The following is a 27,660-nucleotide window of genomic DNA, read 5'->3' as shown; positions in this document are numbered from 1 at the left end:
TGAATGATGAACTGACTAGCTCATAAAGACAATTACTTATTTTGTTTGTGAAAGACAGTCACCTGCTTCGTTTCTGAATTAATATGTGTTTTTGAACTAATCAGTTGAAAAAATGAGTCACTAGCTGGGTTACCATACAAAGTTGTAAATTTAACTTGTGCGCAAAATTGGAATATCACATAAACGGTTTGCGAATAAGCCAAGTTTCCATCCAACGAGTCAAAGAAAACAAAATCATCACTTCCTGATAAACAGTAAATTTCACTGAGAAAAGTAATAGAAGCCACTGAATATAAAAATATTTTATATATTATAAAGTTCTTTTGTCTCAGAGCCAGCAGACGAAACACAATAAATCTGGTCTTGTTTTCGGAAGTGGATGCCTGCTGTTTAGGGTCGCAGTCATTCTTCATTCTTGGGGATTTTAATAAAGCAAATCTCTCCTGTGCACTGCCAAAATACAGACAGCCTGTTACATGTTACACCAGAGACAGTAATATATTGGACCACTGATACACCACAATAAAGGATGCATATCACTCTGTCAATGGGCAGGATTGGGGCTCTCTGATCATTGTTTGGGTACATTATACCGACCTACACGCAGAAACTGAAATCAGGTAAACCTTTAATAAGGACTGTAAAAAGAAGGACTAATGAACCAGAGCTCAAAATCATATTCATGCCAACAAGGATTCTTACAGAAGTGGGGATAAAATGTTGTATAACCTGACCAGGCTTAAAAAAGAGATCAGAGTGGCTAAAAAAATGCTGGAAAAACAGTTTTCAGCCAACGACCCTGTGACAGTTTGGACAGGCCTGAGGGGCATTAACAAGTACAAGACACCAGCCCTGCAGTCTGTGGAGAATCAAAAACTGGCTGACAATCTGAATGTATTTTACTGTTGATTACTGCAGAAAACAGCCGACTAGGAAAGCTTCAGGCCCAGATGGGGTTTCCTGCCTGTCTAAAAGCCTGTGCTGACCAAGTTGCCACCATTTCAAAGAAATCTTCAACAGATATCTGGTTTAAATGCACCACTATCCTTCCGGTCCCTAAAGAACCCCAAATCACTGGACTTTATGATTACAGATTACAGACCTGTAAAAATTTTAAATGAGACCTGTCGCTCTCAAGTTTGTGGTCACAAATACATTTGAGAGTCTTGGCCTACCTGAAGGACATCGCTAGACCCTTGTTAGATCCTCTTGGTGGAGCAGGTTGTATTTTCTTATCCAGCTGAGGAAGTTCAACCTGGTGCAGGAGTTGTTCACACAGTTCTACTTGTCTGTCATTGAATCTGTTCTGTGTTCATCTATAACTGTTTGGTTTGGCATAGCTACCAAATCATCAGGAGAAAGGAGACTACAACGGATAGTCAGGACTGCTGAAAGGGTTATTGGCGCCCCCCTGCCTAACCTCCAAAAGGGTTGGTAAAAACCACTCTGGACCCATGCCCTTTTATACTATTGTCCTCTGGTCAGCGCTACTAAGCACTTAAACATCCAGACACAAGAACGGGTTTCCCCCCCAGGCCATATTCCACCTTATCAATGCACAACAAACCTCAAGACTCTCTATCTGTTAAATGACAGGGTGATGGAAACTTAACTAATGATTCAAAGACAGCAACTTACTGCCAATTTTTATTTTTGAGTGAACGATCCCTTTAAAGTTTTAATACCACTAGACTCATTCAAACTGGGGGCCACGTCACCATGTAATCTCATTCTTCATGTTACCCAGTCATTAGCATTCAACACAACAGAGCTGATTAATATGACCTACGACAACAATCTGTCCAATCAGTGATTTTGATGCACTTAGCGTCAAGAGAGTCAGCCTGTCCAATGGATGATGATTCTGCCATGACGTACTCACACTCAGCTGCAAATTATACTGAAACCTGAGTGAAAATTTGTTGTGTCCTTTTCAGGTGAAAAGGGCAATTACCAAGGCACAATTAATTGAAATTTTATAAATGTTCATTTATTTTTTTCATTTTGTTTTCATTTACGACAACATTTCAGCTCACTGTTTTATTTCACCAGCCAACTGAAGGGACTATGTAATTATTCAGATGTGCATGAGGCCTTGGCTATTGAACTGAAACAGAACTGGATCACTGGACTTTGAATACTTATAAGGGAATATAAATTGGTGTGAAAGGCCAGTAAGACTGCAAGATGAATTTCTATGGTATTTCATTAAGTAAAAAAAAAATTATGTGTAAAAAGAAGAAGTTATTCAACGATAAAAAAATAAAACAATATGATAGGCTTCAAAGTAAATGCCAGAACTTTTGATTGCACAAACACCAAAAGATGTAACGAAAACCATACACTTATTTAAATGTGGCATTTTAGAAAATAATATTTTGTATTCTTCTGTTATTATTTTTTGTGACCTTTGATTTCCTGTGATCATGCTCCTCTTCAGTGAAATGTAATTCAGCCATATAATACATTGCACATGTTAGGGCAATTTTTTTTAGCAGTGGAGAGTCAGACAGAAACTTTTTCTCTTGGCTAAAGGGCGCAAAGTGCTAATGGAATTCCAAAACCATTAAATGCAGTGCTGGAGATATTTATATCTCCATTATAGAAAAAAAATCTGCCTGCAAAGGAACTTTCACCTTAAATCCTCTGAAACTTCAATAATTCAGGGGAAAATTATACATTTTATGATATCTTTGAGAAAAATACTATTCATTTTGAACAAGATGAGCTTCACTGTATTCTAATTTACAAATATTATATATGTATTATGAATGAAGCCTTTGTGAGCATAAAATACCTATTTTACCCAAATCTTTTGAACAGTATTTATATTTTCAAATATTACTCAATTATGGTAGCATTTTCATCTTGCTAAGCTATTTTGCCCCAATGCACTCTTTTCAAAGGTTAGTGTACTTTTTTACCAATTAGACAGCAATTTTCAATTTAGCTGTAACGCTGTCAAATTATGCAAAAAGTGTGTAAATATTTACTTCACTGTAAATAGGATTAGCAAGACAAAAAAGAATGGTTTGCCATAAAAAAAAAAAGTTTTAATGTCATTTTGCCAAAACAAAATGTAATTTTAGAAATTGGACAATGTCAGCAGACAGATAAACAAAAAAGTTCCCATAGATGAAGAAACATGCAAAAATCACTGTATCTTCACCTCTCTAAATTTACACAGCACATGATTGTAGAGTTTGGACCAGTGACCCTTCCCACCTCTGCTTGGCAGTCGTGAAACATGTTTTGGCCTGTTATCTCCTGCCTGCCATCAGCCTGGAGGATTCTTTTAATGACTACTGGAGATGGCTGGATATTTTGTTTTATCTAGAGGGAAACAAGGAAGCTAATGATGCCATATCTTCTGCATTACCTGTCTCCGGATGTCCAATTACCTGCTTTAGACTGAGAAGGGAGAGAGGCTTGGCTAGTGCAAACTGCTAGAGTGTAAATCACTCTCTGGTCTCGCTTTAAAGCCATACAAAGTCAAATAGAAACGGCGCCAGATTGCCAGGTCGATCAATAAAGATATTGTTAAGGGAGTTTTGTCTGACAGAACAGCATCTCACTCCTGTGATAAAAGTGAGAAGGAAGAGAAAGACCTCAGGGTAGACTGGGAACAAACAGGGAGACTGAGGAATATTTGGCAGAAATGTGCTTGCAAATGATAGCAAATCACATGCTAACTGATACCTTAATGACTTTCTGAGTATGGATGGTAACTGTTATTCATACCCCAAATTGTGTTGTTCCAAACATGAATAACTTTCTGTTTTCTGTGGAAAAAATATATATTTTGAGTCCATACAATGAAAGTCATTGGGGTCCAAAACAGCCCAAATGGAGCCCATGGACTGTGATAATGCATTTCCACAGTAATTAGCATCATAAATCTTGTAAAAGTTTTTTAATTCTTTTTTTATTGCAGTTAACACTCCTACTCTTCAATCCTTCTCTTTTTCCCCCAACACAATCAATCTTATCATTTTCTATTTTTCTCTTTTTGAAAGTCATAAAAAATCCATTGTGGATTTTTTGTTATGCTACTGGAAGTTAGCACAAATGAGAATGTAATTATATTTGATGTAGTTTCTGTTCAGCACTATAGAAAATTAACTAACTTTGGCAATGTTCACTTCTGAGAACCCCAGAAATATGAAAATGTCCATTGACTTTTCACAGAAGAAAGTAAGTCATACAAATTTGGAATGACATGAGGAGTAAATAAATAATGACAGAATTTTCATTTTTGGGTGAACTCTCCCTGTCATAATGGATTTTTAGTTAGAGTTTACCTGTTGACTTTGTCATGTTTATTGCTTCTTCCCCTCATACTAAAGACAGAACAATCTACATTTAATAGAGTTGGGGTTTGGATCTAGATGAAACTTGGGACAGATGTTTCCCACTGGAACTGTATAACTCACTAGGCCACGTCTCTCTCCATCTCAAGATGGTTTTTGTCAGTATCACCCTGCACACATTATGATGATGTTTTGTGCAAATTTAGTCTCCAGAGACACAAGCATTTCAGTCTGTTCTCAACTAATTCCCATACATTTCTTTGAAAAGCATCCATCAGTGTGTGTCTCCTCGTACCTACTGTAACAGATGAGCTCGATAAGGCCCATTTATCAAACCGTTCTCTGTTTAAGGAAAGAGAGAGTGTCGATCAATACCAGGCTCCCACGGGTGTTCATTCTACACAGTGGGTTGTACTGTCAGCGAATCATTATGCAACAGTAATCTGCCCAACTTGTGAAAAGAGCCTTCCATGTCCTCCAGAGAGTAGCTCCTCAGCCAGACTGATGATGAGATGAATTTTCGATCAGTGCCAGGTTTCAATCTGGGGGCTGCCTCTTTTTTTTCCAGGAGGAAGGCAGTGCTCTCCCAATTTAGGTTGGTCTGATGAGCTCTTCTTCCTGGCTATCGTATCAGACTTTCCCCCGGGAAGGCTGCGGGAAAAAAGGCAGACAGGCGTTCCATGATGGACAGCAACATGAACAGCCATTCTGGCTCAAAAGAGCTGGCTCTCGCCACTGTGATCTCCCAGACAGGAAAATTAAAATGTCATTCAAGATCCTGATGTGTTGAGCCAAGTTCCCAGCATTTACATGTGGTGGCAGGGCTTTCCTTCTCACATGAAAGAGTGGAAGAAAGACGTCACTCTTTTTTACATCACTTAGATAAAATGGGACGAGGCAAAAGGGGACCTTAGAGGAGACAGGACTGATAGAGATGGAGGGATGTGTCCTTTGAAGTGACAGAGAGCTGCAAATTCGAAAGGGATGGTGTAATGTGGGTCCCAGGCAAGAAGAACTGGAAACAATATAAAATTAGATTTGTGTCTTGCTGATCGATTTTTAGGAGAGGGATTGAAATATTGGTGCCAGAATTCTGTTGTTTGGGGGGGGGGGGGTGTTGGAAATGTTGACGTTTCATTTATAACATGGCTCTCAAGGCACATCGGGCTCATTGGGGAGCCATACGCATGCAAATACAGTATGAATCTAGCAAACGAATCCAATTCTTTTAGTGTTTTCCCTAAACGGCTGTTGTTGTTGGTGGTTAGTTTCTTTTTCTTTGTTTCATTTGTTACAAAAATCTAATTAACCTTCAGTTTATTGTTATGGAGAAAGTGAAAGGGAATATTCAAACTGGGTTTGATCCAGATGAATATCAAACATAGACTGTAGGAGGTGCTACATAGGGAATAGTTTTCACACTTTTTAATCCAATAATTATTTTCACAGGGTCAGTTGGCTTTTGAAAGTCATTTTCAGCATAAACAGATAGCATAAAGTCTTGGCTACAAAAAGAAACTATCATATATTTTAATTGTTGCTGCCCAGGAAAATAGTGATGTTTGACAAGGTATGATGACAAACTCTATGTGGAGTTTTCACAACTGAACTTGCAAAACAAATGTTCAAAAATTTGGGATCAGTAAGATTTTTTTTCTTAAATAAATAATAGAATGCCTTTTAAAATAAACTAATACCTTTATTTAGCAAGGACACATTAATTTGACCAAAAGTGACAGTCATTTTTTATAATTTCACCAAATAAATTGTGTGTGTGTGTGTGTATTTTGTTACAATAATGTAATTGGAGATTAACCTTTATAAAAGGGTGATATCTTTATAGTTACTGAGCCTGTCGATTTTCCAGAGAATCTGGAGTTGTCACTCTTGTTTTCACCTGTTTAACGATCATTGGAATTGGGTTACAAATGGATGATCAACTCAGTTTCAGAACCCAGCTGGAGCACAAAAAGAGCTCCTTAGATTAGCCAGTGTTTAGAATGGAGTGATTGATGGAGCCTGGTGTGAGCTGAGGTGAGGGAAACAGGAAGCAGTCCATGCAAATAATACTAGTGGAGCTTATTGGCCCTAGAGTTCAATGAGCGTAGACTTCATACTGAAAATCACCACAGACCCCCAGAAGGCCAGGTGAGACATGCATAAGTGTATCTTTTGGCCATGTTTTTTTTATGCACCTGCATCCAGCCCAGCATTCCTGGTTCAACAGCATTTCATGAGCACCAGCTTTATGGTGTGTGTCAGAGACCAATCACCATCTGTCATAATGTCTGTCCATCATCGCAATGATGTTATTTTTTTCTTCTGGTGTTTGTTCATTTTTCTTGTCATTCATACTTGTTCTCTCTGTCTGGCTGCTGCTTGGCATCTCTTCAGCCACTCTGGGAGCTTGGCTTCCTGCCTGCAGTCATCATGTGTGGGTCCCTCCTGTATCTGTCAGCTCTGTCTGCTGAGACTAAAATGCGTAGGTCTTTATTCCCGGCTTCAAAGTGGAATAGCAGGAGTCTTTGCTACTAATTAAGTGTGGTGGAGATAAACGTCTTTGAGCTGATGGGACTGTCTGCTCAAACTGTGCATACATTTTATTGTTTGCTCTTTTTGGCATAGTTTCGTTAAAATCTGTGGAGACAAGGGGTAAATCAGTATCATAAATTTATCCCACAGTATTTATTTATTTATTTTGCACCTATTTTTGTTTTTGTTTGTACAAAAATGTTTAGTTATTAAAAGTTTTTTTTAAGTGTTTCTTCATGCAATAGATATTAATTTAGAATGAAGTGGCATTTTTTGTCAACAAAAATAAGTTGAAATGTTTTTAAGAGCTTTTTTAAACACTTCTTTTTTTAAATAATTACAATTTACAATTTATTTTAATATCCATATTACAATATTACATTTTTTTTTAATCATATTTGTCATATAAATTAATTTGTAATGAAATGGCATATTATTTGTGCAAAAATTTATCTCAGTCAATGAAAAGATGTCAAATTGTTAAAAAAGACAAAACTTTGACCAGATTTTCATTTTGAGATGTTCTGAACATAGTATTAAAAATGTAATAGCATAAACAGGATTCAACATGAGTCTGTAATAGCATATATTATTTAGTATATGTTGATATACATTTTATTAAACTTTTCAGAAGTTGCAGCTTTAAAGAATGTTATTAACTTTGTTTTAGAGCTTGTTTAATACTCTTTTTTTATTTTATAGAAGACTGTATTGTATTGTATTGTACTTGTATTGTTTCTTAATATCCTTTCCTCCTCATATATTTTATCAACAGTGTGTTTTAGTTGGAATAAATACTATTTTAAATATCCAGAACCAGAACCCTTTTTCAACAAAAAATTTTCATTAATAATTTTGTTGACATGATTTACGCTGCAACAGCAACGCATTTTTTTTTTTACTTTAATGTAAAGCCTAAAGGGTTAGTTCACCCAGATAGCAAAATTATCTAATAAATAACTTACCCTCATGTTGTTCCAAACCCATAAGACCTCCGTTTATCTTTGGAACACAGTTTAAGATATTTTAGATTTAGTCCGAGAGCTCTCAGTCCCTCCATTGAAACTGTGTGTACGGTATACTGTCCATGTCCAGAAAGGTAAGAAAAACATCATCAAAGTAGTCCATGTGACATCAGAGGGTCAGTTAGAATTTGTTGACATCATTTTTTGATGATGTTTTTCTTACCTTTCTGGACATGGACAGTATACCGTACACACAGCTTCAATGGAGGAACTGAGAGCTCTCGGACTAAATCTAAAATATCTTAAACTGTGTTCCGAAGATAAACGGGGGTCTTATGGGTTTGAAACAACATGAGGGTAAGTTATTAATGACATAATTTAGCTATCTGGGTGAACTAACCCTTTAAGATTTACTGTAGTCACACACCAAACATTTGCACAGAGTTCTATCACAGAGAACATTTTAACTGTATTTCCCCTGGAGCTACCTGGTGGAATCAAGCTTGTTTTAAGTAATTAGGCTCTTGCATCCTGTATATGAGTACAGTAGCCAACAGTGTGTCATCTGCTGAACTCAATAATTGTGAAGTTTTAATGATTTTCAAATAGTTGCGGCATCCATCTGCAATTCATCTCTCTGCAGGTTTATGAAGTAAATTGGGGAAACTTTGAGAGACAGTGGATGCTTGTGAGGTTTGGTTTCAGCCTGTGCGTGTGCGCATGCATACGGTATGTGTGTGTGTGTGTGTGTGCTGTAGTCACAAGCTTGTGTGTGTGTATGCATCTAGTGCACTTGCCAGCTCTCTACACTATGTTTGGATTGTCTTGCTTCCTTCTGTGTATGCAGATGTGGGCATTTGCATGCACATCAGTGCTTGAGAATGGCAGTCCAGCAGCCCCTAGAGCTATATGCATGCTCCCAAAGAGCCAAGTGTTAATCCTTTTGAGCGTGTTGTGTCTTTACACACAGACCGTAAAGTACTGTTCAGATCTTAAGCACTGTAATTACTGTTTTCTGCGTGTTATAAGCAGCCGTCAAACAGCTGTTCAGAGATCCAGTCCTGTGATAGATTCTGTAGCTGTGGTGGTGTTCATACAGTAGAGCATGGCGATAACAATGACAAGGTCATGGGTTCATTTTGCAGCAGTGGCGTATTCAGATTTTAAATTTTGGGGGGCCATCTTAAAATGTTACATGTATAGCCTATAATGTCTATACTAAATGTGCCTATTTTCAAGTGTTTGTGTGGAGTGCAGAAACAGAGTGTAGAAGCTGAATAGCAGCATGCATATACTGCATGACAGTTAACTTGGAGGCACCTGTGTGATCACTTGCATTTAAAATACTCATTATTGGTCATACAGACAAAAATAATCACATTGGTTGAATCTGATAAGGGTATGCATTTGTTTGTGTACATCCACAATAACAACAAAACGTTGTGCGCTGTAAAAGAATGAAACCAAACAGGATAGTATTTCTGCAGGCTTGGTACCTGTTTAATTTACCTGTGTGTCATAAATGAACTAAAACTCTATGGCTTCACAGACATGAGAAATATATCTATAGAATGCTAAAAGTTCTAAAAAATTTAAAATTCATTTTGGATACAAGCATCTGCTGAATGCATACGTGTATATGTATAATGTATGTAAATGTGGTAGATTTGGAAAAAGGATGGTTGCATTTTTGGTGTGTGCTATTTATGCATATAGCAGCCTTTTAAGCACAAAATAGATCTATTTAAACAAGAATATCCTTGACTCAAAAGGCTTGTTTGACCATGTTTACAGTTCATCCTTTTGTATTTAAACTGATTTAATTCTGTGCTGGTTGTGCTGGATCTAAAAGTGTTTGTTTGTTTAGTCATGTTAGCATTTGAAAAATCTGCAGTCCCTCTTACATGCAGTTATAGTTTAATAATAAGAGTCACCCATGGACAGACTTTTCTTGGAATTCATTTGGAATGGATGGATGCAATGTTGGACGGGGAACAATGAAATGACAAATGGATGGATGGATAGATAGATATATATCTCATTAACATTATGTTTCACTTACTGTAATATTTAATAGTTGATATGTTAAAATGAATGATAAATGGATGGAATGTTGGTTGGTTGGATGGATGGATGGATGGATAGATAGATAGAACATTAACACATTATATTTCACATATGTTAAAATGAATAATCACTATAAATGGTGTGCTTTGCCTTTCTTATGTGTCTGCAGATGGGACGCCTTACACATGGTGGGTCGGCCGCGGTAACGAGAAGCACTTTTACTGGGGCGGCTCTGTGCCGGGCATTCAGAAATGCGCATGTGGCATTGAGCGCAACTGCACTGACTCCAAATACTACTGCAACTGTGACGCCGACCAGAAGCAGTGGTAAGCCACACATTATTTGAGTAGCAATATGCTGTTTCCATGGTGATCAGCAAAGCCAGTAGCTAAGAGACTATGAGCTTTGGACTCAGTTTCTATTTCTGAGTTACTGACCTTCTCAGTCCGCCTATCAAACTTAAAGAGAGACAAGCATATCATGTTCGCATCTGCCTTATTGTCTCTGACTATTCATTAAATAACATGTCTGCTTCGTGACGCAGTTGTCTCGACCTCAGCACTTGTGCAAATGGCAAACAGATTGTACTGATAAAGAAGTTTAAGTAGAGCCGAACCCTGATATTCCCATCAACAAAAGCTCTGGCTAGTGTGTTTGGTGGCATTATTACTAAAGAGAGCTGTGGGGGAGATTGCAGAGGAGGGGAACAAGGTCATTCATCAGACACCCTGATAGAATTGTCTGTAATCCATGTGTGTATGTATTGCTTTGAGACACATTAATTTACATCCGTTCTAATGGCTCTTTACACAGTAGCTGTTAATGCCAGTCAGCTGTTAAAGAACAGAGAGATAAACAATCCACCGTTAGTCACCAATCTCAATCTTACATTTGCCAAGAGAAGAAGAGAGAAAGTCTGTTAATATTACCATTACCATTGTTCCTTGGATCAGAGCACAATTATATTTTGAGCCAATCACCTGCAGTAAAATATATGTCATATATAACTAAATACTGTGCATCTGCAGCATAATAACATATCGACAACTGATTGGCTGATGGCATCCCAAGAATGTGCAAAGTCCCAAGCTCTACAGATGTAACCATTGTTTGTTGTTAAAGTGAACCTAACACACACAGATTCTGCCAATCTCTTGTTAATCTTGAGTGCCCATAGAGTAGTACTGCATCCTTCATATCTCAGAAGAATCTTTAGTTTGATCAGATTTATAAAAGTCAGAAACAACTTTACCGCTTCTCTTCGAAAAGAGTCGAGCTCCTGGAGGCGTGCCGTGGGCGGAGCTAAAGAGTCTGCAAACTGTGACATCGACATAAATAAAACAGGAACAAAAACTTTAGTGAAGTCAAACAGGACCAAAGTCCAAAAAAAAGAAAAGAAAAAGTATTTCCATAACTTTTTTTTTTTTTTTTTTTGACTTTGGTCATGTTTAGCATGAGAATCCATCTCTTTAGCAGTGTAAATAAGTCCGCATTGGCATTGGCATTAGACATCCCCCTTACCTGAAACTTTTTCAATAATTTAAAGTTGAAAATAACTAAAATACTAATATTAAAACTTGGCAGCTAACTGAAATAAGCTTACACTGAAGTACTAAAATTACTAAAACAAAAACTGAGATAAAAATGGATTAAAGCAATACAGAAAATGACAAAACCGCATATAATCTATCTATATTAACTATACATTAACTGTACATTAGGGCAGGAATTAACTAGACCAGTTATTCAATTAGTGCTCACATGTAGTACTGAATCATTCATGTGGAAAAGCCTTGAACAAAATAGTTCAGTGTAATTAAAAATTGTCACAGAGTTTGCTTGTCCTGTACATTTTAATGCATATCAGAGTATTGCACCATTAACTTAGCAACATGTTAATGTCAGACTGTATTGAAATGTTCTCTTCTGAATGTGTTCTCTTCTGCCAAACACTATTTATGTGGCATGTGGAGTTGGTGATACCTGCAGTATGTAGAGCATTTCAAATCAAAGGATCCATGACAGGTTGCAGTCTTAAGGGCCGTTTACACAGAATGTGTTTTTTCATTCCACTGGACTTCTTTTCTACTGTTTTTCTATTGTTTGGTGAAATGTGTGCATCTCTCATATGACACTGCAATCTAAAACTATGGTTCGACACTCCTGCGTCTTGCATTTTTAAATTCATTCTTTAACACATTCTGTGTGAATGGCCCCTTAGAAGGCAGCTTACTTGGCTTTGGAACAGCTATAGACCATCAGGCATTTGAAAGCATTGGCACTCCACAGGAAGTGTATTGGATGGATTGGTAGAAAGTAATAACCAAACAGACTTTATGTGCCCCTGGGTAACTGCGTGCTTGTGGGTGTATAATGTACATTGTGTTTGTTTGCACAGGTTCCATTATGCTAAGAGCTTGGAAATTATCTTTTAATACTATATTCTTAAGGTAAACATAGCCTCAGTCAGTGAGCTGTATCTTATTAGCATATTAGAATTTGGGTTTTCCTGATGGATTTCTTAATCATCATCATATTTTTGATACATTTTGTAAATAGTTATATAGCTAGACTGTTGGAAAGAGAGAATTTTGCTGCTTCCGTTGCTGGTTTAGCTGAACACACAGTAATATGTGTTAATGGCCCATGCACAGATGGACAGCGGGTTATTGTGATGCCCTCGCCTCTTGTCATAAACCCCAAGCAAACTGAACCACCATGCATAATGGATACAAATTTGGAAACTGGATTTCAAAGCAGCATGTTTCATTCCCAACCACATTGTTGATGGTGTTTTGTTTTTTCTCCACTGGTTTGCGATACATAATTGTTTTTTAAATGACATTTGCAGATGCATTGGCACCGTGATAGATGTATAGTGCATGTACCTGTCAGATTTATGTATGTGTGTGTTCACTAATGTTTACTAATTTAGCAAAATATGTGGAGTGAGTTTTTCCACTGATTAAACAAATTGTATTGCTGTAATTAAACAGCCAGTCGTCAATGTCAGATGGCTGCTTTTGAAAGAAAGCAAATATTTTGCGTATTAAAGCTTTAATGAGTTTATTAGATCTTGTCAACAAGGAGGGGTAAGATTCTTAAGGTTAAGTACTAGGATGCAGAAAAAAGGAAATGTTAATTTTTTTTACATCATAGTTTATTATGAATTATATTGTTTGGTAGGAGGGACGATTCCGGGCTTCTGGTTTATAAAGACCACTTACCGGTCAGCCAAGTGGCTGTTGGGGACACAAATCGACCCGGCTCCGAGGCCAAGCTGACCGTGGGACCTCTCCGTTGCTATGGAGACCGTGAGTCTATTTCTTTCTCCTTAAATAATACTGGCTTCGGCTCACACGAATACAGCTTGTGGATTTAATAAACAAACAGCTGAACATGGACAACTAATTATGTGGTTTTAATGCTTTATTAAATTAAGTAAACAGCTAAATGTTGTTTGCATATTATTCTGAGCATGCACTGCTGTTTATTTTTTTATTATAATTTTGTTTTGTTTTTTTTTGTCCTTTGCAATTTATGAAAGCAGATTTCTTCGCCTGGTAGTTACTGTGTACCAGGATATGAATCTTTTATGTCTTCACATGGTGGCCTTGCAATTAAAATCCTTCCGCTGTTGAAATATGTTGTAATAATCTGAATTGCCGAAGGATTTGTTTTAATGGCATCTTCTTTAAATAGATGTTTAGCATTTTTAAAGGTAAGCCCATTGTCTGCAGCACTATGAAAGAGGACGAGGAAAGGGTCACAGATGTCTCCAGCTTAACCGATCTGAAGTTGTGATCGGCAATCAGAGCTTTTCAATCATCATTACATCCCACAGAGGGCCCATGCCACTCATTTTTAATGCCACTCATTTTTAAAAATTGGTGTCAACAGCCAGCTTGCCACATCTTCATAAAAATGATGATAATATTTTTTCTTCTCTCTGATCAATTGTGAGGTAGGCGAATTAGACCGTGCATGTTTTTTTTTTTTTTTTTTTCAGGTGCAATTATTTTTCAGGTGCAATTATGAATGCCCAAGTTTCAGCAGAGCGAGACTGAGAACCCAAGGGTAAAATACAGAGACATCCCCCACCATCATCACCATGTGAAATGATGCATTTTTATGCTTCATTATTCCTGTTAATTGCATCTGGCTTATTACTTAGATCAGGTGCATTCCATTACACTCACCTGTAAGGCAAGAACGTCATCTGCTGTTTACCACACACCTGTGATTGGAAGATATTTGTCCTATTATTCAGTTCTCTTGTAAATGAGGTCATGTAATACTATGTTTTCATCAGGTTCTTCCAACTTCTGGACATATGCTTTAAGAACATACAGTATGGACAAATATATATATACATATACAGTATGGACAAATATATATACATATATAAATTAGATTATATAAGCTGATACAGTACATGATCAGAGATTGTCAGTACATCACAATTTTGTTTGCTTAGCCTTAGCTAAGAAATATCGAGATCACTTTTGTGCCCTTGACCAAAGCATTTATGCCCAAATGACACCAGGAGAGCAATGCCCATAATAAGGATACTGCAAATAATCAGATTAAATTCTCTGCTAATTAACTTTTTTTCCATGATGTTTTATGTCAGTTGCACAGCTATCTGTGGATTTAATAGCCACAAAGTGCATGGTTCCTCTTAGAAAATACTGCACCTCCTGGTCTGGAAACATAATCATTGCTCGTCAGGGGGTTCCCGCAAATCATGGCGAGTGCCCACCACACAGGGCTGGCTCTGCTATTATTTATTAATTTATTCAAATATACAAGGCCTTGGTAGGAAGGGAGCAGAGTAGTAGTACATTAATGCACAATGCCAGCCTCACTATGGTAATTCTGCATATAAATATTGTTCTTAGCCACCTGCGTGTGCACAAGAAGAAAGTTATAGGTCTTTGGACAGTGTGCATCTCACCGCTGCTGGGTTTCTGCTCAAATGCCTTCTAGCATGGGTCCAGCAATCCCCTAAAGACCTGTGTATTTTTGCACTCATTATTTATTTACCGCAAAGACTCAAAATTAGGTAATTGGATGCACAGGCTGAATGTCAATGTGGTTAGGAGCCTTAATGTGAAAATAATATGAGAAACCAGAGTCCGGTCTGATTAGGTTCAGAAATCAAACGTGAGAGCATTTCAGATACTTTTTCACTGAAAATATTTCCTTGCTTCTAAGGGACCCCTGTTTATGTCTTTATTTTGTTGAATATTTGAAGAGCCCTGTAAGAATACAAAACACATCCACTACAGAAGAGTTATTTTAAGTGAGCATTCTTTAGTGAGCGTGGTTAGAAGTATATTTTTTGTAATTCTGTTTAAGCATTTTAACTTGATGCATCACAGTTTCTACAAAAATATGAATCAGCACAACTGCTTTCATCATTGTTAATTATTAAAAATGTTTCTTGAGCAGCAACTCGGCATATTAGAAGGATTTCATAAGAATCACATGAAATCTAAAAACTCGAGTAATGGCTGCTGATAATTCAGCTTTGCCATCACAGGAATAAATTTTGAAAAATATTAAAATAGAAAGCAATTACTTAAATTGTAATAATATTTCATAATAATACTGTTTTTAGTGCATTTTTTTACTAAATAAATACAGCGGTGATATATACTGCATATTACAACCTTAAATGTACATATTACTACAAGGGTAATTGCACCCTTTATTGATAAAAAAGCTGTTATACCCCTAAAGATAACATTTTTGCACATTTTCTTTGACAGTGAAGAGGTTAATAATCAGAATGATTAGTGGCTAGTCTTTAGATGTATTTGCAATATCTGGCAGGTCCTTTTAGTTGTGCATACACTGTATATTATATCATTCTTTGCAATGGTTGTTGGCATAGATGGTTAATTTGTAGTGGGAGTAATTTGTAGTCTTGCAGACAGATGCACTTCAGTCTAAGCAGCTGGCATTTGAAGGCAAATTGTTTCATTTCTGTACAACTAGTGACACCAAACTGAATTTGCCACAAACTGACACCATTGAACTAAGCTATAAATTGGCATCTAGGGCTGTTCAAACAAAACATATCATTTTAGTCGGAATATGTTATATTTTGAAGAAGAAATCGTAATATCATCCTTTTTAAAGTGAATCTAATCAAGATTAATCCAAAGGTTCCGTGGTAATTAGAAGTGTGTCCAATAATTTGTCTACTTGCTTCTGTAATCTCTTAGATGCTGTTTTCTCTGGAAAAACCTTGGATTAGTAGCTTAGCTTGTGCTCTCAAAAACAAAACAAAAAAGTGGGTTTCTCATTTACTCAAATCAATTAATCTCCGTTGCAGTGCCACGGCATAGGACATGCGCCATCATCTTCAGGCAGGTTGCATAATTAATACTCATTAATAACCAAGAGAAGGAATAAAGATAATAAACAAAATGATGATTTAATGATGCATCTTGCCTGGCTATGATGTGCTGTGACTTAAGACCACTGGCTGCTTTGCAAATTAATTAAGATAGATAACCTGTCAGTGTTAAAGGAATAAGGTACCCCCGCCTAACGAAGCAGTTTCTAGAAATTATAAATTAGTGTGCCGTGTGCAATGTGATGGCAGTTCCATGATATATGTAAAATATTGAAGATGTCTCATTACAATGCATTAGACATTTTACATCTGAGTAGTTTTCCTGTTTGATTGTTAAGACTTATGTTCAGTATATAATTATGTGACTCACGAATAACTACAGCTGAGTGAGTGACATCGCTGATAGGAAGTTCCATCTTCATTGCAAAAAAAAAATGGTATTAGCTGCAGTTAAAACCTAAATTTGGGGTCAGACTGGAGTCCTACTTTGATCAAGCTCCAACTGTAGAATTTGAGTTTAACACCTTGTATCTGGGGCCATACTCTATGAGTGGTTTAAATGATTAAGTCATTCAATTTAAAAATTATCACAAATATGAATTGATGATGTGAATAACATGAGTTTGACACAATTTATCATTCTGAAATGTCCTATAACAGGGCTATTCAATTGGCGGCCCGCAGGCCTAATCCGGCCCACCCATCATCTTCATCCAGCCTGGGGGAAGAGTTAAGCACATGCCTGAAATCTTTTTTGCTCTAATTAGTTTGTCCACAAGGTGGCAACACTGGCCCGGGCCGTTGTTTCACAGCCGAAAAATAAAAAGGAAGACACTCACCGACAAATGCTCATGTGAGGGAATTGTGAGATATCCGCAACTGTAGTTTAAAACATAGACTGTAAAAAAGATGGACGACACACTTTCACTCACTTCCATTAAAGAAAAGTGAAGCCGCCATTGTACCACTATATTGCTCTGATTTGAGACCAGAGTCTGTGCAGTAGCGAACTCGGGACCAGAGTCTGTGTAGTAGAAAGCAAAGTGGATCCGCGTCCTGCCCACATTCCCACAGAGTCAATCACAAACACATACCCCGTGCCTTTTTTAAATTAGCCTGACTGGTCCAATTTTTGTCTGCTGATTTTTTGTATAAGAAGCCTGTGCTGAAATTAAGTAAATACAGCTCCAATCTCTTCCTGAAGATCCTGAAAAAGTCAGTTGGCACCTCAGTTGGCTCAGAGAAGCTGTCAGTCTAAACTGTCAATCGTGATGTCACAATCCCGTTTTAATAGCATCCCATAACTAACTAAAACCAAACTTATTTTAAAAATGAACACCCTATTTTACATCAGCAAGATAACATCTGCATCAAATGACATAAACCATGTTTGAAAACAAAATATTTAAATTGAAATGTAATTATTAAGTTTGACCCACGTCCCATTAGATTACATGGAGAGGGCAGGGTTTATGAACTATACTGGGACCAGCCACCTGTGGGCAATCAAAATGCGATGGCTTCACTTTTGGCGCACTTGACTTAAACGAGTATAATGACTGTGCTATCGGTCATATCTTCTAGCAAGAAATAGCACAGAGACTGGACAAAGTTGCGTGTTTGGCTTTCCATGCGTCATGTGCATCAGGTTTTAAAGAGATAGCACTGTTTTTAAAGTGAAATCTGATGAAGCCTGCCATGGATGTAAATCAAAGAACAAAAGAAAAAAGAAAAATCACTCCACTGCTATAGTCGCTGATTAACTTTTGTAGTTTAAATAGGCTAAAGATTAATTTATATAAATTTTATAGTTTATACTTATACAATTTATAGTTTGTGAAGACTGTTTTAAGTTCACTTAAATTAAAAGTTGTCATATTTTTTCAGAGCCTATTAAGTGTTAAAAAAATAATGGCTTTCAATTATACTGTTGAAAGGCTATAATTATTTGCTAAAATTGAGGGAAAGTGAATTTAATAGAGATATCAGTAACATTATTGGTATCAATAATACTGGCCTTCATTAACAGAAGGCTACTTAGTAAAAAAGATGCCATTAAACCGTATTTAAAATATACAATCTTTATGTTGTTTCTTTATTAAATTGGAGGTTCAATGTGAAATACTGATAACATAAATGTATTAATATGCATTTAATTGCAATAAATTGCAAAAAAAAGTGTGATTGATTAGTTCTTTTTTTAATCGAGTGATAGCACTAATGTTAACCTTTCAAAGGTGTTATTGATGGAATAATATTTGTTTATTTTACAGCTGAATATGCTTTTCAATTAAATTTTTTATTTTAAAGCCTCCCCCAAAAAAGACATTGGGATGACCGCCCCCACCCGACCCCCTTAAAATTTTCAATTAGATAATCTGGCCCTCGAATGAAACTAACTGAATAGCCCTGTCCCATAATATCTTGGAAGCATATGATTAAGAACCCTGACATTTTGTAAAAATGCCAAAAGAATGAGCTGAAGTCACAAATTCTCTCTTGGCTAGCTTAGTATTTAACCAGACATGATGCAAACAGGAGAGCTGCAGGTAGGAGAAAAAACATATTTCATCAAAAATAGCAATGATTTCTACTAAATCGACCAGTAAATTATCATTAGCGATGAGGATGTTCAGTGTTGCTTAGTTACTGAATCACTGGGCATGCTCTCTGTGCCATTTCTCATGCATTCGTGATTGGTTTGCACCTGGAGACTAATAAGGGACTAATTCGGGATCTGACGTGTGTTAGGATGTGATGTGCCCAAATTCCCAGAAAGTATCCTGACCCGACTGCATTAGATCAGTTGAATTCGGGAAGAAGTGATTCACTATGCATTTAGTCTTTTCTGGAGTGATGTCACTTTTATAATGCTTGTGAAATCTATTAATATCACCCTGAGCCTCGGGTCTACTGGACACTGAAAGTGAATTACATGTATAATAAAAGGTTCTTTTGTCTCCAGCTGGAAGGAAGCCTGCCGTTTGTGTCATTATTGAGAAGTATGCACAAATGAAATCTGCTCATAGCAGGTGAGCAGGTCCTAACTGTGGGAGACAGGGGTTAGTCGTCACATTTTACTCCAGTTAATATTTCTCAAGAAGGTTTATCTATATATATAGACTTTTACCTTAAATTCTTGTGTAAAAAAAAAAATATACATATATATATATATATATATTCTTTCTACCACTAATGTCGGGGGGGTAGAGAGGTACAGTTTATTTTATTTCTTTTCATTTCAGACATAATACTTTTCAGCAAAGAGGCATTAAACTGATTAAAAGTGATAGTAAAGATTTTTACATTGTTACTTTTTCAAATAAATGCGGTTCTTTTGAACTTTGTATTCATCAAATAATCCAGAATGTATCATGGTTTGCACAAAAAAAATATTAAGCAGCACAGCTGTTTTCACTGATAATAATTAAGAAATAAGAAATGCACCAAATCAGCATATTAGAATGATTTCTGAAGGAGAATGTGACACTGAAAACTGGGTAAAAATTCTACTGAAAAGGGCTGCTAAAAATTCAGATTTCCATCACAGGGATAGCATTTTAAAAGTATATTAAAATAGAAAAGTTATTTTAAATGTTATTAACATTTTACTATTTATTGTGAAACATTAATACAACTTATTATTTTTGTATATATTAATATAGCAAATGAAACTTTTCAAAAACGTTATAGCCAAAATTTAAAGATTACAACTATTATGAAACACAAAGTAAACTTGTACATAGTAACATGAAAGAAATAGTAGTAAACCGTATTAAATTAGATAGGAAGGAAGAAAATGTGATCTTAAAGTGTGACCCAGACCCTAAGAATGTCTCTCTCTTCACTACATATTTGACATAATGTATATCTGTAAAATATTGAATTACTGAGATCTATTGCTTCTGACAACCGGTCCTGTCTCCTCTATTTATTTTGTTACTATTAGACTAATTATGACTCAAACTAGCAGTCAGCTGCTTTTTAAATTAATGTTATATTTACTTTCCTAAAAAAAATTTATATTACTAATTATTGTGCATTTAGAATGACAAACGATTTCCATTATAAGACCTGTTTGTAGACCGTGAATGTTCCCTGCTAGCTGAAATGCACTCATATGTGCCGCACAATTTTAAAGCATCTCTTCAGAGCTGTTGATACAGAAAAGTTTCAATAGGTGCTTGCTAAAAATTCAGAAGTAGACCTGACATTTGGCTTCCACTTTTATGATAACAAATGACAGCTTTGCTATTTATGAGAAAAAGTCTGTCTCATTCATAGGGTGTATTCAAGCAGGGATTCATCTCCTCTTTAGAAAATAGAAAAAAATAATAATAAAAAATATATATATATATATATATATATATATATATATATATATATATATATATATATATATATATATATATATATATATATATATATATATATATATATATATATATATATACTTTTATTCTTTGGTGTAAACCAAGAAGGCTGGTTTCTCTAGCACTGCCAAAGTTTGTCAATCAAGCCACAAAGTTTATAGAGTTTTTGGCAGTTGTGTTTTTTATTCACATTAATGAGCTCATGGGGTAATTTAGATTACAACTGTTTGCTGTCCATCTGCCCTAGACCCAGACAAAGGTTAACTATCGTAGTTAATGAGACGAGTGGAAAAATCTGACACTGTTCTGCTCAATTCATCACTGTGCCACAAGTAAACACTTTTTAATGACCTCTGATCCAGCTGTCTATTGTAAAGATGCCATCTGGGGGACTGGCAGCACCACATATTTTGTCAAACAATAGATGAGCATCAAAATGAATTCTGAGGGTTAGCTGAATTTAAGCATTGTACATCCTGCTACTGAGATTATGCCTCACTGTGTTTTATAAGGGCTTTAAATTGTTCCAAATCTTGATTTCCATGCTGCTTAGTCTGACATGATTCATTTATAATCAAAATATGACATTTCTGATGTTCTGGGGTCGGTTTTATGTCAAGTTAGTGTGTAAGAACACATTGAAAATATCAAGAATATACAGTACATGTTTTAGTTTGCACAAATCTTGACATTCTAACTTTCTGTCTGAGAACTTTCTTTTCCACCTCACCATCTGGGTTGGAAATAAAGGGAGTAGAATTTTTCTATACTTAAGTAGCCTCACACGTCCCAGGATCCTGTCCAAAGGGCATCAGTGGATGCTGTTGAAAACCTCTTTACTGAAACACATGGTACCATTAACAACCGGAAAAACAAAATTTTTCCTTGTCTGACTTCACTATTGGGTCAGTCCACAGGGTGAAACTGCGATTTGGGCTCACCATAGAGAGCTTGCTTTGATGGGAAAGCACAGATTTTGCTGCATTTAGAGTGCATCTGTACCAGCTGACAGACCAAAGCTTTTTGTCCCTGCCTGTCTTGTTGGTGGCATTATACACCAGACACTAGATAGCCTCTGGCTGTTTGATCATATTTTGATATCTGTTAAAGATCTTTTCTTTCCCATGCTAAATTTCTCCAAAATAAACTTCTAGCCATACACACATTTTTACTTCTAAGTTCTAAATATTACTTTCTGGCCATAAAACTACTGCTCATTTCTTATTATTATAAACACTGAAAACAGGTGTGCTGCTTAATATTTCTGTGGAAACCATGTGTTTTTTTCTCATGAATAGAAGTAAAAGAAATTAATTCTTTACTACCACTTTTGATTAATTTGATGCATCTTTGTTGTGTAAAAGTATTACATTTGATTATTAACTATTATGATATTGTTATTTTAAAATGAATTTTCTGTTGTAAAATAATATGTATAGCTGTTCTTACAGATAAAATGTAGATACATTGTAGTTAAATAAAATATTTAATTGGTTAGAAATTGCTCTTTGTGAGTGCATCCTCAGTAAGTTTCTTTTTTATATATATATAATTATTATATTAATAATATCAAGATATATGTCAAATATCAATAAGCATATGACTGAAAAAAGTAATTGGTCAAAAGATCTACTGTAAGTACCTTGCAACAAATTCAGGGCCAATTGCACAGTGCCAGATTTTACTCACTTTTGGCACTTGGTCCTACTGTAAGTGTTAATTTTGGACCCTGGAAGTGTGTGTATCTTAAACCTTTACTGGTGTGAAATCAATTATCACACCATTGATGCAAGTCCAGGCCATAGTCAGCAGCTTAGAATTAAAGTCTCTTTCTGAATGAAAGTCCTCAGCATTTGACATTGTGGAAAAAAAAAAAAAGAGGAAAACTGTATTTTCTATGGCATTCATATAGGAATATCATGGAGATTGACAGTGAGTAACAGCACCCAGAGTCAATAACAGGCCTGCTTACTGATCTGTCAGTCAAATGTCAGAGCACCAGCACCATGTAATTCAGTACAACTGATTCTAATGACTCCTGACTGCCAGGATTTAACCTGAGACTGCAACATCTGTTAGGTCTGAGCATTTATTCTACTCGGAAATCCAATCTTTGTCCCTTTGTGAGTATAATGTTCAGTTCCTCTAAATGCAGTGTTGTGTTGATGGATTCAGGTGTGGAGTTCAGCACAGGTGCCATGGTATTGTTCATGACTTGATATACTGAGTTTTTCTTTCTCGGCTACAGGGATGTGTCCAGAATTCCAAAACTTATCAACTCTGATTGGTCGACTCCCAAGTCAGAGGTGGAACTTTAGTAAAGCCTGATTTAGCATTTTGTTGGAATATATATATATATATATATATATATATATATATATATATATATATATATACATTAAATACTGTGTATTTATATCATTACATTTATTAAATGTATTATTAAAGAAGTAGAAGAAATGAAAGGTAATTAAATGCAAATTAACAACCCTGAGTATAAAACAGTGAAATATTGTAAAGTGAAAATGTATTTACCAAAGAAAATACCAATGCTCACATTTCTTAAATATACAAAATATGAAATACAATATTTTTATTATATAGTGTCTTTCGTGTGTGATTTGTGTCCTTAATAATTAAATAGTAATAAATGATAATATTCATTGTTAATTTAAAAGATATTCAGTTATAGAAATTCCCTAATAATAACAATAAGAATAATAATGATGATAATAATCAGTGTCACTTCAGGAATCATTCTAATATACTGATTTGCTGCTCAACAAGCATTTATTTTTATTATCAATGTATCAAGGTATTAACATCTGTAAAAACATATCTTTATCTAAATCTCGTTTGATTTGATTTGATCAGTGTGACATTAGACATTTGTACCTTTTAAATTTTATTATGTCACACTTTCTAATAACAGGGTTCAAATTGAATTCAAAAACATGGAAAAATATTATATATATAAAAAAAAAAGTCTGGACGCATCACTGCTCTGCCCTTGTTTACAAGTGTGGCTCATGTGGTCGATGTGCTATAGTAGAGCTGTCTAGTCCAGTTGCCAGTTAAGAAAGGGAGACAGAAAGTGAGGAAGTCAGCTTTAAAGAAAGAGCAAGTGCTTAGTAAATGTCAAATATAAAGCATGCGTGACGAAGACTGGCCTGTGTGTTTGGTCTCAATGGAGCCTACTGTTTAATAGAGGCCTGAGAGAGGTTGTGACCATCCAGCCGGCACAGGAGTGATCTAATGTGTGCCCACTCACCACTGTGGCATCAACACGGCTGCAATTATGAAAGAGGGTTGAATCAAACACTGGTGTGTGTTTAGCTTTACCCCGTGCTGAGTGTGTCTTTACTGTCGTGAGTGCTCATGCTCAGATGTAGAAGTAAAAATGGAATCACTGAGTCAAGTGATCGCTCATCACAGCTGCAGTTCAAATGTCTTGTTCATTAAGTTGGAAATGTAATTGTGTTGCAGATGCGTGAATGCCACTGATGATGATGTGGTGCAATAACCTTAACACAGAGATGAGACATTCAGACCACACTGAAAATATCAGATTCAGAGTCTAATTTAAAAAGGTGATTTATTTCTTCTGCGAAATGCAAAGGAATATTTTTTGATGTCCATGCAGTTAAGTAAATGATGTCCAGTGCTTAGGCCCCATTGACTTGCATTGTACTTACCTATATATATATAGTTTTTTTGTTTGTTTTGTTTTGTTTGTTTGTTAATGAAAATATTAAAAAAAATCTATTGTTTGAATATCTCTGAATTCTCTGAGCCATTCTTGAACAGAGGATCATCCCATTTGACTTTTCTGTGACTTTTTCTGGGGTTTATATATTTGGACCACCTCATTTCCCTCATTTGTTGACTGTTAACACATTTCAGAGCCGTCACACTCCTGGGGTCTGTATAAGGTAAACAGCATCTGTGCTGCTGATAAATGGGCTTTCTGTCACATGTTTGCTTTTATCACCCCACCTGAACAGCATTGAGGTCTTCAGAGACCACTTGCTTCATGCCTTCGTTTCTTAGAGTGAAACCCCAGAAGAATGATGAAAATCCTTTGGAAAACAAATGTATATACTTTCAGTGGGAGATACACTTGAAAGTGAAAGTGAAGTGACTTTCAGCCAAGTATGGTGAATTTGTGCTCTGCATTTAACCCATCCGAAGTGCACACACACAGAGCAGTGAACACACACACTGTGAGCACACACACACACACAGGGACTCGAACTCACAACCTTTGGATTGGGAGTCTGACTCTCTAACCATTAGGCCACGACTTCCCCAGAAGTCCACTTCTTAATATATATACTTTTCTTTTTAACCATTAAAGCTGCAGTAGGTAACTTTTGTAAAAATATAATTTTTACATATTTGTTAAACCTGTCATTATGTCCTGACAGTAGAATATGAGACAGATAATCTGTGAAAAAATCGAGCTCCTGTGGCTCCTCCCAGTGGTCCTATTGCCATTTGCAGAAAATACACCGCTCCCGTTAAGAAACAACCAATCAGAGCTGTGGTCCGTAACTTTGTTTGTGTTCAAAATGTAGAAAAATGTATATAATAAGCGAGTACACCATGAATCCATTTTCCAAACCGTGTTTTTAGCTCGTCTTGAATAGTGTACACCTATAAGAAGTGTTTATATGTGGACTATTTTAGATTGCTTCGGGGGTACCGCGGCGGAGTAACCCAGTACCTTTGTGATTCTTCATAGACATAAACAGAGAGAAGTAGTTCCGGCTACGATGTTTTTCCTGCAAGACGCAAGCAGTTCTGTTTATTAACCGCTAGAGCGTCAAAAGTTACCTACTGCAGCTTTAAGCTGTTTAAAGGAGTAGTTCACACAAAAATGAAAATTTGCTGAAAGTGTACTCACCCTCAGGCCATAGAATATGTAGACAAGTTTTTTTCGCATTTAATTTTAGCATTACATCATAAATTTAGATATTTTGGAGAAATTTAGCATTACATCACTCAATATATTGTCTGTGGACCCTGCAGTGAATGGGTGCCGGCAGAATGAGAGTTCAAACTGCTGATGAAAACATCACAATAATTCACAATTAAAACACATGACTCCAGTCCATCAATCAACATTAAGTGAAGGTCTGTTTGTTTGTATGATGGAAAAAAAAAACAATATTCATGTGTTTTTAAGTCCTCTATCCATATTGCTTTTTCCAGTGGAAAAATTCATCTTTTCTGAATCAGGAGAGAAATATATAAAGATACAAGCACAAACAGTTCTAAACAAATCTGTTTTTCATTTGATGTGAGAATAGGGGATGGACTTTTTCACTGGAATTAAATGTTATAATGAATTATGGACTGGTATTTCAGCCAGAAATGATAGCTTAGAAACAAAGAAACAGTAAGTTATACATTTAATTAAATGTGAAATTTTACAATAAAAATACTTAAATGATCTTAGAAAACATAATTTTTACAACACAGTTTATAAGTCTCATCACCATAGGTGCTTTGGATATGAATTGTTTTAAGAAAACTTGAATCAAAGTGGTTAAGACTTTATTTCTAGCTCTGTGATGGCCATTCACCCTCCTGTGGTCCTTCAGCTGCTCATGGGTCACGGTCATATTGCAGGGTGAACAATTTTGCAACTTCCAACTTCCTGGCTGAAGGCTGCAGGTTGTTTACTGTATTTTGTATCATCCATCTTCCCCTCTGTCCTGCCAAACACTCGCCGTTCCTGCTGCAGAGAAAAACAAGATGCTGTTATCACTACACTTCACTGTAGAAATGGTGCTTTTGGAATGCAAGATATTTTGGGCCTTCGTCTGATGTACACTTTTGCAAAACAATCCAGTTGCAAAGTTTTAAAGTTCTTTAGCACAGCATAAATAACACTTGATGTGGTACTAAAAAAAAAAGACACTGTTGTGATGTAGCAATTGCATGCAGACCTGTGCTTTACTATAAATGGGTGCTGCTGCTTCAGAACTGCAATCAGTCTGTTTGTAGGTCTCCTGATAATGCTGCACTATGATACACCACTTGAAAGCATTTGAAGTGATTTATTCTTTCATTATTATTTAAGTTGTGCATCTGTACAGTTGTGCCAGATAGTTTGCTTCAAAACACACTTCCAAGCTGTGAAATCCTCAAGAAGCAGCTATTTTTTGCATGTCACAGAATTGTACACTACCGCTTAAAAGTTTGGGGTTAATAAGATGTTTTTGTCTTCTTATGCTCACCCAGACTGAATTTATTAGATAAAAAAATACGTAAAAAAATATATATATATATATAAAATAATATTTTGAAATATTACAATTTAACTATTAACTAAAGTATTAACTATTTCTGTTTTAATAAATTTTAAAATGTTATTTATTTCTGTGATGCAAAGCTGAATTTTCATTATCTTCAGTGTCACTTGATCCATTAGAAATGATTTTAATATGCTGATTTGGTGCTCAAGAAATATTTCTTATTATCCATGTTGAAAACCATTGTGGTCCTTAATATTTCTGTGGAAACCTTTTATTTCCTTTTCTTTTTGATTAACTGAAATAATATAATTTATTTGAAATATAAATCTTTTATTACATAAAAAATTTATCACTTTTGATCAATTAAATGTATCGTTCCAAAGTAAAACTATTAAATTGTTATGAAAAACCTGTAAAATATGATGGAATTTTCTGATTGATTTTCAGGCCTAAACATTTAACTTTGTTAACTGTTAATTATTTTATTTATTTATTTTGTTATTTTAGTATTATGAATATAGTAAGTAAAGTTCTGGTTCGAAATTGCTCTTTGGGAGTGTATTCTTACAAAAAATATTTGTCATTATTTTTATATCAGTATACATGTCGGGCATTAATAAACATGTGAATGAAAAAGATATGGAAAAAAATCATTTAAATTCATTGGTCGAAAGATATTGTAGTCAGCAGCCAACTGCAGTTGTATTCAAAAGAGCAAAACCAAAGCCATTTTTGTTTTCTTTCAGTTTATTATTTAGAATTTTTTTTGTTAGTTTGTTTTCT

General features: G+C 35.7%; 1 protein-coding gene across 1 annotated transcript in view; it reads left to right on the top strand.

Moving 5' to 3' along the window:
• LOC113066023 (contactin-associated protein-like 2) overlaps positions 1-27,660 on the top strand; it is a 314,922-nt gene that overhangs the window by 233,756 nt on the left and 53,506 nt on the right. The window contains exons 14-15 of the mRNA XM_026237587.1: positions 10,044-10,200; positions 13,061-13,188. Coding sequence (XP_026093372.1) covers positions 10,044-10,200; positions 13,061-13,188 — 285 coding nt within the window. The remainder of the gene's footprint in view (positions 1-10,043; positions 10,201-13,060; positions 13,189-27,660) is intronic.

The sequence above is a fragment of the Carassius auratus genome, chromosome 49 (genome assembly GCF_003368295.1).
Source record: "Carassius auratus strain Wakin chromosome 49, ASM336829v1, whole genome shotgun sequence".
Taxonomy (NCBI): Eukaryota; Metazoa; Chordata; class Actinopteri; order Cypriniformes; family Cyprinidae; genus Carassius; species Carassius auratus.
The sequence above is the reverse complement of the archived record's forward strand: the minus strand, read 5'-3'. Positions and strand labels throughout refer to the sequence as shown.